This window comes from Artibeus jamaicensis, unplaced genomic scaffold (assembly GCF_021234435.1).
Source record: "Artibeus jamaicensis isolate MK-2021 breed Jamaican fruit bat unplaced genomic scaffold, CSHL_Jam_final contig_2259, whole genome shotgun sequence".
Classification (NCBI taxonomy): domain Eukaryota; kingdom Metazoa; phylum Chordata; class Mammalia; order Chiroptera; family Phyllostomidae; genus Artibeus; species Artibeus jamaicensis.
Window position 1 is genome coordinate 4,804,115 of NW_026521468.1, and position 14,108 is coordinate 4,818,222.

General features: G+C 51.5%; 1 protein-coding gene across 1 annotated transcript in view; it reads left to right on the forward strand.

The window, feature by feature from the left end:
* Positions 1-1,027: 1,027 nt before the first annotated feature.
* The window catches only part of RAB37 (RAB37, member RAS oncogene family), a 51,497-nt gene continuing 38,416 nt past the window's right edge, over positions 1,028-14,108 (forward strand). The window contains exon 1 of the mRNA XM_053661095.1: positions 1,028-1,250. Coding sequence (XP_053517070.1) covers positions 1,179-1,250 — 72 coding nt within the window. The 5' untranslated portion in view covers positions 1,028-1,178. The remainder of the gene's footprint in view (positions 1,251-14,108) is intronic.

Consider the following 14,108-nt stretch of genomic DNA (forward strand, 5'->3'; position numbering starts at 1 on the left):
AGGACTTGTGTCTGCTGGATGCCAGGGTTATCATATGAAGATGACCTCCGGGGCCGCAGTTTCAGCCCCCCAGTTCCCATGACAATCAGCTCTGTGCTCCCCCAACGCAGGTGCAAAGCAGCTCTGCAAGTCAGTGGTCCCGCAGCCGAGCTCTCCTGATGTTGAGGGGATGGCTCCCCCACCCCTTGCCTAGAGAGGAAGGACATCAGAGAACACATTTTGAGTTCCCAACCCATGTCCAGTACTGATCTACACTTTTTATACTCATTAAGTTCTCAGTGCAACACCATGAGGCAGGTAGTATTATTACCTCATTTCGTGGGCACATGGGGGAGGTTCAGTAACTTGCCCATAGTTGGCACTTGCCATTATTACACAGCTAATAATTTTCAAAGTCAAGATTTGAACCCTGGGAGCTCCACTCTTAACCAACACCGTTCTGCCTCTTCCAAGACTGTTGTTCTTAACTCTTGAGGGTCATGTGCATCCTAGGGAGTAGAATTTAAGCTCTGGACGCTCTCCTTAGGAAAATGCAGTTAAGCAGAATTTTGCAAAATATTTCAGAGTCTCCGGGACTTCCTAAAGCCCATCATCTATCAATCTCAGGCTTAAAACAGCTGTTTGTCTCCTACGCACTGGCAGGAACTGTCCAGGGAAAAAGGAGAAGCGGTGCCAGCGACGCAGGACTTGGCCTCTGCAACTGCAGGAGAGCGGAGCTGCGTGGTGTGACGGGACACCAGTTCACTGAGAATCAGGAACCGTGAGCTCCCGCCGCAATGCCCTGAGAACGCAGCCGCGTCGCTGAGCCTGCGGAGACGGATAACTGAATGAGACACGCATGGACCACTGGCTAGACTGAAAGCTCACGGCCTTCCCAGCATCCTGGAGTCACAAGACAGGGGCCTGAGAGCAGACGGGGCCTCTCAGAACTCCCGTCCCAGGCTCACAGGGCGGTGCCGCTGTTCCTGGTGCTGAAACGCGCGGCCCTGCGCTCTGGGTACCGCACCAGGACGCCGCGGGAGCTGTCCAGTGCTGAACCCGGATGCGGCCCGGCCCGCGGGGCTTAGACCCAGCCCGGCAGACCCAGCCCGCCGCACCCAGCGGAGCCCCGATCGAGCTTCTGGGAGCTCTGACGCAGAACGCAGGAAGAGCGGGCGGCAGCGAGCTCCCAGCCGAGCATGGACCTGCAGAGATTCGACTCCTACCAGGGGGGAGCGGGCCCTGACTTCAACGAGCACGTCCTGCACAAGGTAAGACTCCCTCCAGTCCCCCGTCCCAACGTTGGCAGAGGGCGCCCTCCGGAAGAGTCCTCTCTGGTCCCCGTACTTGGTTTTGGTACTTAAAAAGAAACTAGACACTCTCTGTGAGCCTGGGGACTCCTTTCTCTGTGATCCTGTTTATTGCTCAAAACACTGATGCGTGAGCACTGGGGAGGGGCCGCCGCCAGAGGTTCAGATTGTCAGGGGCTTCGTTCATTCATTTAAGTCACTGATGTCTTGTTCACTCGCTCTTGCCTCTCATCTGTGTGAACTCCTGTGTACACCTCGGGGGGAGGTTGTTGGTCCTCCCTCCCAAGCTCCAGCCCTATCAGATCTGACAGTTGTGGTCAGAGGCCTGCGTTCCTGGCCACACTGGCTAAAATTAGACACAGAAACAATGATCTACAGCAGGAAAACAATTGTTGTTTTCAAAGCAGACTCCCTCGTGACTCAAAAAAAAAAAAACTGCCCTGCAGCCTTGACTGACCCATAGCCTCCTGAGAGTGTTTGTTTATTTCAAAGCTCTGAATCACCCATCCTTCCCTCAGTCAAGTTCCTTATGCAACTCGATCCTCAGTAATGCAGGTCTCAGCTTGGAGTGATTGTTGGGGAAAGTGGCAGCCTCGCTCTAGGCAAGACTTTTTAATCTGAGATCCATTACTTCGAAAGCATCAGGACCTTATCTTTGCTGTTGGAAGTCTCTGTGGTTCCTCATCCCTCTCTCTGCCCTCATTATTTGGCCTTTATATTTTCTACTCAGCTAATATCAGTTTATTTGTTGGTCTCCTGAGAGACTGTGCATTGTCCTGTACTCAGAGGTTTCTGAAAATCCCATGAATCCAAGCTTTGAAATCATACAATTGACCCTTTTCCCTTATTACATAGTTTATATGTGAGGGAACTGAAGTCCAGAGAGGCAAAGTGACTTGTCCAAGAAAACAAGGCAGAAAATGGTAGACTGGTGCTACAGCCAGGAGCTATGGCCATCATTTTCTCCACACCACTGTGGGCCATAGAGCGGCAGTATCAGCAGCACCGGAGAACTTGTTAGAAGTGTGAGAGCTCAGCCTCCACCCATTCTACTGCATCTGAATATGTAATCTAACAAGATCCTTAGGAAATTAAACATGCACATTGAAGCTTCAGACGCACAGCCCTGTGTCCCGTTGGCAATTTTTGACACAAATAAAGGAAAATTGGCTATAGGAGGGAAGCAGGTGTGGAGACTTGAATACTCCCTGGGACTATTCCCCCCATGTCTCTGAACCCATGGGGTATAGAAGAGGAGAAAATGTATAACAACTGCCCCAGCCTGAAGGTTTTTAAACCATTACAATTTGAAGTAAACTATTATCAAATCTGTGTGTCTTTGAGGATGTGCGTCTGTGCTTAATAGAAAGTGTAAACAAGCAGAGGAACGTAGTTATGAATCAATTACAAAAGCATCCTGGTGTCTAGACGTGTGGGCCTCTCCAGGTTTAAACCATTGTAGAAAGATAAAACTATTCCTTCGAAAGATTTAAGATTTGGAGGTCAAAGTTGTCAAATTATCGATCGAGTGTGGTCTTCCCCACCTCAATCGCTCACATAAGGGATGTATTCTGTGAGAACCTTGACTTCCTTTGGGTTTATTGATTATCAAATTGGGAAAGAGCCTGATCCCACAGGTTCCACTATATTCTAAGACAGGTATCTACTAACTGCTAATAAATGTGCTAGGTCTTTTCACCTTGGCCACGAGCATCTTGAGAGCAGATGCTGGCTTGAGTCTTTCGTGGTACCCAACAGAGCAACATATGTGTGTAGAAATTTTGCCTTTCTATTATAATGCCGATTATCTCCTCCTAATGTGATTTTATTATTGTGCGTGACTTTTTATTTCAATCCACCTAAAAATCTACTTGTAAAGGGGCAGGGTATCAACGTATTTGTCTTATTTTTAAGTTTTCTATACAGCAGAGTCCAAGAAATTTCTGCTGATTCATTAGAACACATTGACTATTCAGTGCAGGCTCCCCTCCAACATTAGTTACCAGGAAGAGGATGTTTAAATAAACTTTTCATTTGAAGTATAACAAATACAAGAAAAGCTCAAATCATTCGTGTATACCCTGATGGATTATCACCAAGTGAGCAGCTCTGTGCAACCACTACCAGAATAAATAGAAGCTTTCCAGCTTCCCAGAACTCGCTGTCCCCCTGCATAGCCCCTTCCACGTACTCTCCCTTCTCCTCCCCAAAGGTTACCATTATGGGGCGGGGAGAGGATCATTAATGTTTGACAGAGCAGCCAGCATCCTTCTCTGGCAATGTTAGAAACTTGCCAGAGGAGAGACGTCACTGCGTGGGGGAAGGAATCTGCCGGCTTGGAATCAGACAGACCATGATGTGACGTAGAACAACCCGTGTGAGCCTAACTTTAGTTATCTATGAATAGGAAGAATAACACCAGGCCTATTGTTTTTTGAGTGAAGATATTAGGTAATATAACATCGTTTGTTTCTCTGGCATAGTGCAAGCATTCAGTAACCAGTGATGGTTATTAGGGCGCGTGTCTCGGGCTCCGGATCAGCAGCACATTGGGTCTCACCTACAATGATGAAGCATTGTGAGCAAGAGTGGCAGCAGCTCCGTAAACAGAAACATGTGCACACACACACACATTTCACAGGCATGGCCCGTAGGATGGAGCTCCACACCCATCTATACAAAAATCATGACTTCCGTGAGAATGTCCCGACCCTAATTTCACAAGTTGAATATTTTCTTTTCCTGGGAAATATGGGAGGCGAGGTGTGGGATGCAGTGAAACCTCTCAAAAGTCACTCACATGAAAAATATATGCCAAGTGCCACCAGCCTTGGCCGGCGCTCACACTGCAGCTACTCCCGAGAGTTGGGAGCTGACCCAAATGAGCCTGAGTGACCTTTGACTCTTCCTGGAGTGTGGGCTGGCAGCTGGGAACTGCCCGGAAACATCGAGTTCATCCATCACATGCTCAGAGTTTTTTAAATAGAGCTGCTGTTATGCTCGCAAAGCTATTTCATGCAACTCGATCATTTAAGACATGTGAACAGCCTTGTTGCTCTTTCCCTCCGAGAGGCCCCCACCCTCTCCTGCCACCAGTCCGGTCTTGAGAGCCCAAGAGAGCAGTGACGTGAGTCAGAGGCTCAGGAACCACCCAAGGGTTGGGTTCCAGCTGTGCCAGGGCCTGACTGGGAGCTCTGGAAACATGAAGCACAGAGAAGGGGCAGTTTTTGCCCAGATGCTAGTGAATCGGGACAAAGGGACTTTGGTCCAAGAGCTCTAACTCACTCCTGCCACCCATGTGTGAATCTCATTCTGAGAGGGGTGAGCAGCCACTGCACCCAGCACAGCTGCCTCCACAGCACCTCAGGAAAGACCAGCACCCAGGGGGCTCAGAGATGCAGACTCTGTGTCCATTCACCCAGGGCTTTGTCCTCGTTGGAAAAAATGAAGTTACTGAGGAGCTTGGGACCGAAGGTCTCTGTCCTGCAAGGATTTTGCTCTCACACGGCTTCTCGGTGAACAGGGAAGGCCAGCGGGTCACCTGCACCCCCCCCACTCCCTTGCATTGGTCCTTCACTCCCGTCTTTCGCTGCACATCTGGTGATTTCTACATCCCTCACGAGTCTGCGCGCTTCCGCTAGTCCCTCAGCAAACATGTATCAAGCTTCCAGTGTGTGAGAAACTGTACGCCAGTGCCAAACTGTACAGCTGGGCACGGTGGAGAACACATGAACACCAAAAGAAAATGGCTTCTACCTTCAATAATCTCATAGCCAGTGAGACCCGCACACAAATTGCTATAATGTTGTGCAGTCTCAGAAGTGCCCCGAGGAAGGTACCAGAAGATACAAGAAAATAACCTAAGGAAGAAGTGGTTGATCCGACCTCAACTTGAGCCCAGACCCTTCGGCTCTCAGGGCCCCTGAGTAAGAGTTCACACGGCGTCAGGGAGAGACAGAGCTGCACATACCAGCCAGCCTTCCCCACCCATGGGGCCGCCACCCACTGAACCGAGAGAGGGCTCTGGATTCCACAGTATTTTCCTTCCTACCAGAAAAAGCAAATCAACCAAAAAGGGCTATTCCCCCTATTCTGCCTCCCTCTACCATTCTTTATTATTCAGGGACCTTTCTGGTTTTCAATTAAATGATGTTAGTGAAACACACATTTGTGATCCAAATATCTGGATCCACAGGAAAATCCAAACCCTGCAGATGAAGAGATTGTACTTCCAAAGTGAGTCTATCACACCTCGATAGAGCAGTTTGTTTGTTTAAAGAAGTATTATATTTAACCACCAAGACAGCAGCAGCTCCACTTCTTGCCAGATTTCCACCCTCGGCTCAGGAAGGAACAAGAAAGCGCACAGGAGTGAGCCGCCCCACTCCCTGTGGAGCTCTCCGCCTGTTTTCTTCTGGCTGGAAAGTCTGGATAAATAAACAAAGTGTGGGTGACGTCACTGCTGACGAGTGGGGCCCACCCAGGCCCACAGCAGGCAGCTGGCATGGGGACCGGTGCCCATGGTCCTAGTAATGACGGTGACTCATACCAACCTTTCAAAGTAAATTTATCCCAGCCTGCTCCCTTCTCGGAGAAGAGAAGCCGTCCCTGGAGACGGCGGGTGACATGAAGCTTAACACCCAGCTCACTTGCAGAGCGCTGGAGCGGCCCTGGCACACGCTCCCAGGGAAAATCATGGAATTGTTGAAGTGAGCGGAGCTCACAAAGCCCCTGGCCCGTGATGCCTATTTCCCTGACCTCCACGCCAAAGTCGGCTCCCTCCCTTTTATTTGCATAGCGCTCACCAGGGACAGCTTCTACCCAGCAACGTGGGGGTGTTATTTAATAATTTCTGCTTCTACCGATGCCACTGGTATGCTTTTAGGTGTCTTGAAGCAAGTCGAGTTTAAGCTCATATCTCCTCTTGCTTTCTGTCCCTCTGCCCCGGCTGTCACACACATGGGCGCGCACACACACACACACGTGCACACTCACACACACATACTCCTCCGCTTACAAGGTATAGGCAGGGCCGGTGATGATGTGGTCTCGCTCTCTGTCCCTTCTTAGCTTTCGTTGTGGCCCTTTAAAGGCAAAGCAAACCTTCCTCTTCCTCCTCCTCCCCCTGCCATTTGAATTTTGCGTGCATGCCACTCCCCAGCAACTCCCCGTAGGGAAATAGGGAAGTGAGGTGGCCCCAGGGCACAGTCAGGAACTGGTAGCACCAGCTTCTCTCAGCCCCTCCCAACCCCACAGCTGGGGATGCAGCATGGAGCCAGGAGGGGACAGAGGCCTTGGCCGAGGGGGTCACACAGACCGTCATTTCTGTAGTCCAGGGTCTGGTCCCAGGTCCGTGGGTCCAGAGACCCGGATCTGCTCTCTCACTCAAGAGTGGGTCTCTCTCTGGGCAGGCTTGTGTTAATCACACACTCACAAGACTAGTGCCTTGCCCTGGATGCCAAGTCACATTAGGATCAGGGGATTGTTCACTAAGCGTGAAGTCCAGAAGACGAAGGGAGAGAGACTTGGAGGATTCCCGTGTTTGATGACATCGGGCGGATGGGGTTGGCCAGCTGCCAGTGGCTGCGAGGACAGCTTCGGTCTACAGCTCTCGGGGCCCCTCCCACCTCGGGCGCCACCCTGACCTCTGCCTCCCCCCCGGGGCTCACCCGTGACCATTTCTGTTTGCTCTGGACCTCAGTCCCCTGCACTCCTTTAGGGTTTCCCACTTGCCTTTGAGCTTGAGAATGTTCAGGACTTGACCCGGTTACAGGAAGGGAGGAAAGGGGAAGAGATGCTTCCTTGTCTGGAGCTTCCCTCAGCCACACCCGGATGGTCCTCACATCTCTGCCTCCCTCTCACTCACTCAGGTCCCTAGGGATTCGGGTTTCGGGGGAGGGAACCGTGAGAGAGCAAAGAGGTGATTGGGGCCATTTCCTTGTGTCTCACTGCTGTCCCGTCCCACATGCCCCCCTGGAGTCTGGCATTTCTGGCAGAGAATCGGTTCAGCAAACTGCTGCTGGGTGCCAGAGGTCCAAGCACCAGGACCAGGGCCAGTTCTCCACTCCCAGGAAGCTGCGTCTGGCAGGCTGGGGCAGTCTACAGGCGGCACAGAAAGATGACTCAGGCCACAGTGACTTCAGCCCCATGTGACACATGACTTGGGCACCCATGAGGATTTCTTAAAGGTCAGGTACCTGCTCGAATGCTGGCAGCTCTCTCCAGCTGCCCAGCTCCGGGACCTGACTCAGGGACTGGGTGGAAGGGCTGCAGACTCCACAGACCCAGGAGGGGCCCCACCTCTGAAGGCCAGAATGTCTCTGGGCTCCCCACACAGGGATCTCCTCAAGTCCACGTTCAAGAAAGGAAGAGATTCCCCAATGCACTTTTGAGAAGTGCCCAGAGCAAAGATGCGTGGCCCAAGCTCAGCAGTCAGATACAGAGAGGCAAAGCCTCCCCGAAGATCTGAGCCAAAATACATCCAGTCAAACTCAAAAGCACCAGGGTCCTGACCTCTCAGGGTGATGGTTGGTGCACAAAGAGAGGCCTGGGAGAGACCGTGACGACGGGCCAGGCAAGCTCCGCAGCCTCATTGCCCCGCAGCACCCTCGGTGCCCTGCAGCACCCTCAGCACCCTGCACCTGGAGCCCGGTCTCCTCCAGACCTGGTAGCGCAGCCCCACAAACACCCGACGGGCCGTCCAGAGAAGTCGCTGAGCCCTGTCTGCTCCCTCGCCTGCCCCGTTTGCCCCGGCCTGTCTACCACTTGTCCTGTCCACTCCTGTCCTGCCTGCCCTCTGCTCTGTTCAACCTCTGTCCTGCCCACACCCCGTCCCGGCTGCCAGCTGCTCTGTCCACTGCTGGCCCTGCTCACCGATTTCCTTGGAGGAGGGGGCAGCTCATGAGCCAAAGCTCATGAGAGAGAGAGAGCTGGGCTTGGAGGTGTCAGAAACACTGGGCTTCGGTGCAGGCTCTGCCATCAGCTGACAGTACCTCCTCGGTCATTCCGTTCAAACAGCCCTGTAGAGTTTGAAGAGCGTGTGTGTGGGGTCTCACCCATTCCCGAGGCGCTGGGTGTGAGCAGCACAGGTGTGGTCATGGCAGGTAAAGGGAACCCTGGCAGCCAGCGTTTTCTATGCCAAAACCAACTGAAACCACCAGAAGCAAAGAAGAGAGTTCATTGGCCCGTGAAACCGAGAAGCCTGGGGAGGCTGCCCAGTTAGGTCCGGGGACTCGACAATGGCGTGTCCTAGAGCCAGTGCTCACTGGACTGAACCAGGTCCCAGGCCCAGCCCAAAGGCGGCGAGTGGAAGGGCTTGGTTTCCAGGGGAAGAGGGTGTTGTTAGCTGTGGGCACTCACACAGCCACGGCAGCCGCCCCCAGGGTAATGGCCGGGGACCCTGGGTCCCAATATTTTGGGATTTTTTAAAGATTTTATTTATTTATTTATTTATTTGAAAGAGGGGAAAGAAAGAAGGAAGAGAAAGAGACATCGATCAGTTGCCTCTTGCACATTCCCTACTGGGGACCTGGCTCTCAACCCAGGCATGTGCCCTGACTGGGAATCGAACCAGGGACGCTTCAGTCTATAGGCTGACACTCAGCCCACTGAACCACACCAGCCAGAACATGGGTCCCAGTATTTTAAAGCCTTCAGTGAGAAGTGACTAAAAAAAAAGGGTGAAAGAAGGTGAAGGGATTGGCCAAAGAACACGTAGGTATGACCCGCAGACACAGACAACAGTGTGGGGATGGACGGCCGGAGGAAGGGGAGCCGGGGCTGGGAGGAGGGGAACAAAGCGGCGGAAATGGGGACATCAGCCACAGTGTCGACAATAAAAATAAAGGGGGAAAAAAGAAGTGATGGAAAAGAAACCGAACTTGTCATTCTCGCACCTAAACTGGGCCGGTGGTGTCTCACACTTGGTGTTATTTGAGACAGAATAACCAGACTTAGGTTATTAATAACTGGACTTAGGCAAAGAACTGATGTCACCCCATAAAATTGTTGGCTTCCTGGGGCCAGAGCTCACCCTGTCGGGGGGAGAGTAGACTTCCTTGTGAAGGAATAGATACCCCAACTCTTAATCACCCAGGAAGAAGGTCACCGTGGGGACGGGAGGGGAAGCCCAGGCTCGAACTAGGAAAAGCTCTTCCTCCTCGTTTTGGGACCAGGGTGAACGTGTGAAGACGCCAGGACATACGGCAAAAGCAACCACGGCCACACAAAGGCAGATGAGAAGTGAGGGGCGCGCCTGCCCAACCAGGCTGGCTTCCTGGGGGCACATGCTGGGTGGTCCATCACACAGGGCCCCCACAGTTAGAAGGGCCTCATGATTGGTTTAATACTTCCCTGTCGCCATCTTAATAATTTTCATACAAAGACCTCATGAAATTCTAGAGGAGCCCTGGTGACAGTCTCAGCCCAGGACAGAGTCCATGCCACAGTGGGGACATTGATTCACCAGCAGATTCAAGACTCCGCCTCCAGAGCTGCTGGAAAGCAGGCTTGACGCACTGAGTCCCTGTTAATTGGGTGTTAGGGGCAGAGAAGCCAAGCCACGCTGTCCCCTGGGGATTTGCCCCACCAAAACCCAGTTGCAGGATACCGGCCGCAGGGCAGCCGGCCAGGGTAACTGGCCCCAGGTCTGCTCCGGGGCACAGCAGCCTCCACTTTCCCTCCACCTCCCCCACATCAGTTCCTGTGTCTCGTTGTGTTTGAAGATAAAACACTTTCTCTCCCAGTTCTCCTTTCATCTGCCATGAGCCAGACAGCAAGGTGTCTCAGTGCGAGGTCACTGGGTCTCTGGGTTTGGTCCTTCTGCTTTTGTGGCTTGTTATTCCTCTTGCTCAGGCTGTACGAACTTTGACATGAGCACGTGTCCAAACTTTGCACCTCCTCCCTCTGCTGTCCCAGTGACAAACCAGTCACCAGATCCTTAAGTAACATGAAGGCACAATTGAAAGTTGGCTGTGGTTTGGAGGCAGGGGGCTGGGGTGAAAGATACTGAAATCAGAAGAGCTGCGTAGAGGTGTCAGTTTAGTACAGAGCGCCGCACAATGCAGACAAGTTCATCGGGTGACCTTGCTGATTCACTTGACAGAGAGGATAGTGGTCCGAGGGCAGCCCCAGACCCCTAGAGCTGCCTAGCACAGCGTATTCCTCCTTGGGAGGAGAAAAGGGCAAATAACCAGTGGTGTTTGGATTGTTCCATTTCTTCAGCAGGGTGGCTGGCCATGGAGTTTGTTTCACTAGCCTATATAACACATTACATAAACATATCATATGCATTGAGCAGTTTGTAACTTAAAATGAAAATGAATAAGCTATACATGATAGGACTGGGGACACCTGGGTTCACGTCACAGAAGGTAGGAAGGTGACAGGGAGGGCTGGGGGGGCTTCGGAAGCCCCCCCCCACCATGGGATTTTCTTTCTGAGACCTGCAGTGAACACGGGAGAAAGTTACCCTCTGCTAAGAGGAGATTTCCTGCCACACGAGGTTCAGCATGTCTCCTCTCTATTTCTGACTGTCAAGACCAGAGTCTCACCCTTCTCCTCATTCTGAACCCATCCTCACAGCCTCCTTCAGCAAAACCAGTGAGGCGGTCACCCTTCCTTGACATGAGAACGTCACAGCCTCAGGACAGGACCACATGAGTGTGAGGTCACTGTGGGGAAGGGCTTGCGCTGGGCGGGGGCATCTGAGTGCCCCTGGTCCCCAGGGATGTTGGGCCACAGGGCCCTCATGACTGACGACCTCAGTCAGCCTCCAGACGCGTATGATTACTAGCTTACTAGCGGCCTTTGGGGGAGGCTGGACTCTGGGCCAGCGGGGCTGAACGGAGGGATCTATGTCCAGAGAACAGTATAAACAAGACCCGTGGCTGCCGATCCTCGGTCCACACATGAGTGCCAGCCCTTAACAAACTGTCAGTCAGTGCATAGGACACGAGGCACACACAACATGAATGCATATTGGCAGAAAGTTGCCAACTGTCCTTTCTTGGGAAACACTGACTCCTGTTGTGACTTGGGGCGCTCGGATGTCCTTCCTTTAATGAAAGTATGGTTGTAACAGATGGTTTAGTATAAACTTTCTTAATCAGTCCCTCTCTTAACCAACTTACTGGATCAACCAACCCTTCAGTCTCTTGGTGAAATGTACTGACTTCAGCCCTCCCTTGACGGCCCGCTCACTCCCACTCTCACCTGTTCAGGTGCATGTTCAACAACACTCCTCCGTGTTTGGGCCCAAGCTTGCTTAGGCCTGTCGCACATATTAATTACAGCTATGTGACTTAATTAATGTACCCATAAACTAATCAATGAAAGTATAAACGGGAAGGGTGTTGACAAATGAACAAGAGTATAAACAGAAGGAGAACTGTTATTTATTGCTACAAAAACTAAACTGAATGCTTTGGAAAGGCTTCATCACAGCACATCGTTTTTTAAATGCTGTCAAATTAGGAACGAGCGAGACAGCTGTGAAATGGTCGGAGTAAAAATGAAGAAGGGGTTTTGCAACCAGATTGCTCCACAAGCGTCCAGAGCATCTTGCTCCATGTTAGAGAAACTGGAACTGGAGCTCCAGCCCACACGATGTGTGTGCAGTTTCTGCAGAACCCGCAACGGCCCCTTCTTCCCACAGGCCCGGAGGCAAAGCAACGGCTTCGGTCTACAGCACAGGACTAGCAAATTGCTGCACATTTAGGTATTTTGAGTGAAAGGAAGCATTGAGAAAAAGATTCACTCTCTTCTGACTCCATGATTTAACCAACTCTTTCAATGAACTGACCGATTCCATTGACATTGGATAAGAATGCACTTATTTGGTCGAATGAAAGGCCGACCACTATATCAGCCCCTTCTGATCAGAAAAATTACAGATACGTGAAATCAACTGGTTCCAGCAGGCTGGCCCTTCCGAGACTAAGCGGCTGCTCTGTTTTAAGGTATCGAGCAAAGGTAGCCATTGGGCTCACTTCAATCCAACATCTATCTTAATGGTGTATTTTGAAGGTCACCAGCCCAGTACATTTGTCTCTGCCAACTGATTCTCAGCAAGGCTCAGTCTCCTGGAAGCCAATAACATACACACAGTTCTCAAAAGGAGACCATCCAAACCCTACAATTTTTATCAAGTAGAATCTTTAAGTATTAATAATTCAAAACCCAGAGGGGGGAAAGCCCAGCAACTTTGGACAGGCTGGAAATAATGAGGCAATCTATCAGAGCGGAGTGGTTAAATATCTTGGCATTGGCCTTGATAGAAATGGGCTTTCCTGGAACCCATACAGCAAAGTGGTCAATGCCACCGCCACTCGGGCTACAGGAACCGTAGCTGGACTCTCTCATGCACCACAGACACCATTCCGGCACCGAAAGCTGCCTTTGCAAAGACTTTAGGGAACAGCCGGACATGGCTGAGACAACAGCAAGATACTGATTGGTGAAAATTATTAAACGACTTCCTTTCAAACGTCTTGCGTATGCTTGCTTCCCTTCCCCCACCCCCGACCACTTCCCAAGCACTCTGTAAACTACAGTGCAGGCATGAACAGAGTGGGCCGGCTTTGAGGCAGGTTCCTGCAGTCATGACTCAACACTTAAAGTACCTGGGTGCACCCTGACCAGCGTGGCTCCGTCAGTTGGGCAGCGTCCCCCAAAGCAAGAGTTCGCTGGTTCAATTACTGGTCGGGGCATGTGCCTGGGCGGCAGATTGCGTCTCCTCATTAGGACACGTACAAGAGGCAACTGATGGATGTTTCTCTCCCTCTCTTTCTCCCATCCTTCTCCTCTCTTGGAAAATAAATAAATAAAATCTTTATTAAAAAAGAAAAAGAAAGAAACTGGATGCTTCCCAGGAGGACCACCAGCGAGAAACGTGCTCCGTCCAGCTACAGAATGGGTTGGGCAGGTGTCTTGAATGTCGTGGGCCAGTCAACTCCATCTCCGAGGACATGGGAGGGGCCCTTTTCAGAGAGCTGGAATTCCGGATGCAACATTCTACCCAGAGATGCATCTGGTAGACATCTTTTGTTACGCTTGATGAAAGCATTAAAAACGATCAGAGTGGACCTGTCTTTCTAAACTGATTTTTATTTCTCCTCGGCTCAGCCAGGCTGCCAGAAACTTGCACTTCCAGCCCCTGTCCATGGTCCAGATAAAAAGCAAGTGCGATCCAAACCACATGGAGCTGAATTCTGTTCTTCCCCAAGTTTCTCGATTTATGTCAGAAGATTCATGGCGGTCACCTTCACTAGGATCAGGTTCCCAGAACAGACGAGCTCCTTGCTGTCCGACGTAACCTTGTGCTCAGGGATTGTCTGTGCCAGCTGCTTAGTGACTCGGCGGTAAAGCCTCTTACTCACAGCAAAGTGGCACAGCGCTGCCCTAGCCCGAGGCTTTCTGCTTTGATTCTCATTTTTACACTTGGACTCGCTCTAATTTGGCTCTGCTTTGACCTTTTCCACTGAAAGATCTCCCTGGAGGCACTTTTTGTTCTGTAGATCTTCAAACAGCCTGGATCAGACAGCCTCACTCTGACCCAGGCAACAGAAACGACCAGCCCAAGAACATTTAAGCTTGCGCGGGCTCTGCAAATTCCCAGGACACAAAAGCTCTTGAGATCCTGGGGAATTATCCAGGGAGGGGGAGCAGAACCATGCTGAGATGGCCATCCACTGCCCCCAGGCCTCTTGGGTGTCCAGAGCCATGGGAAGCCTGAGGCCAGCCGCAGGACCCACTGAGAATGGCCCGCTAAACACTCTACCTGCTGGGCCCCTCGCCCGGGCCCACACTGGCTCAGCTCAT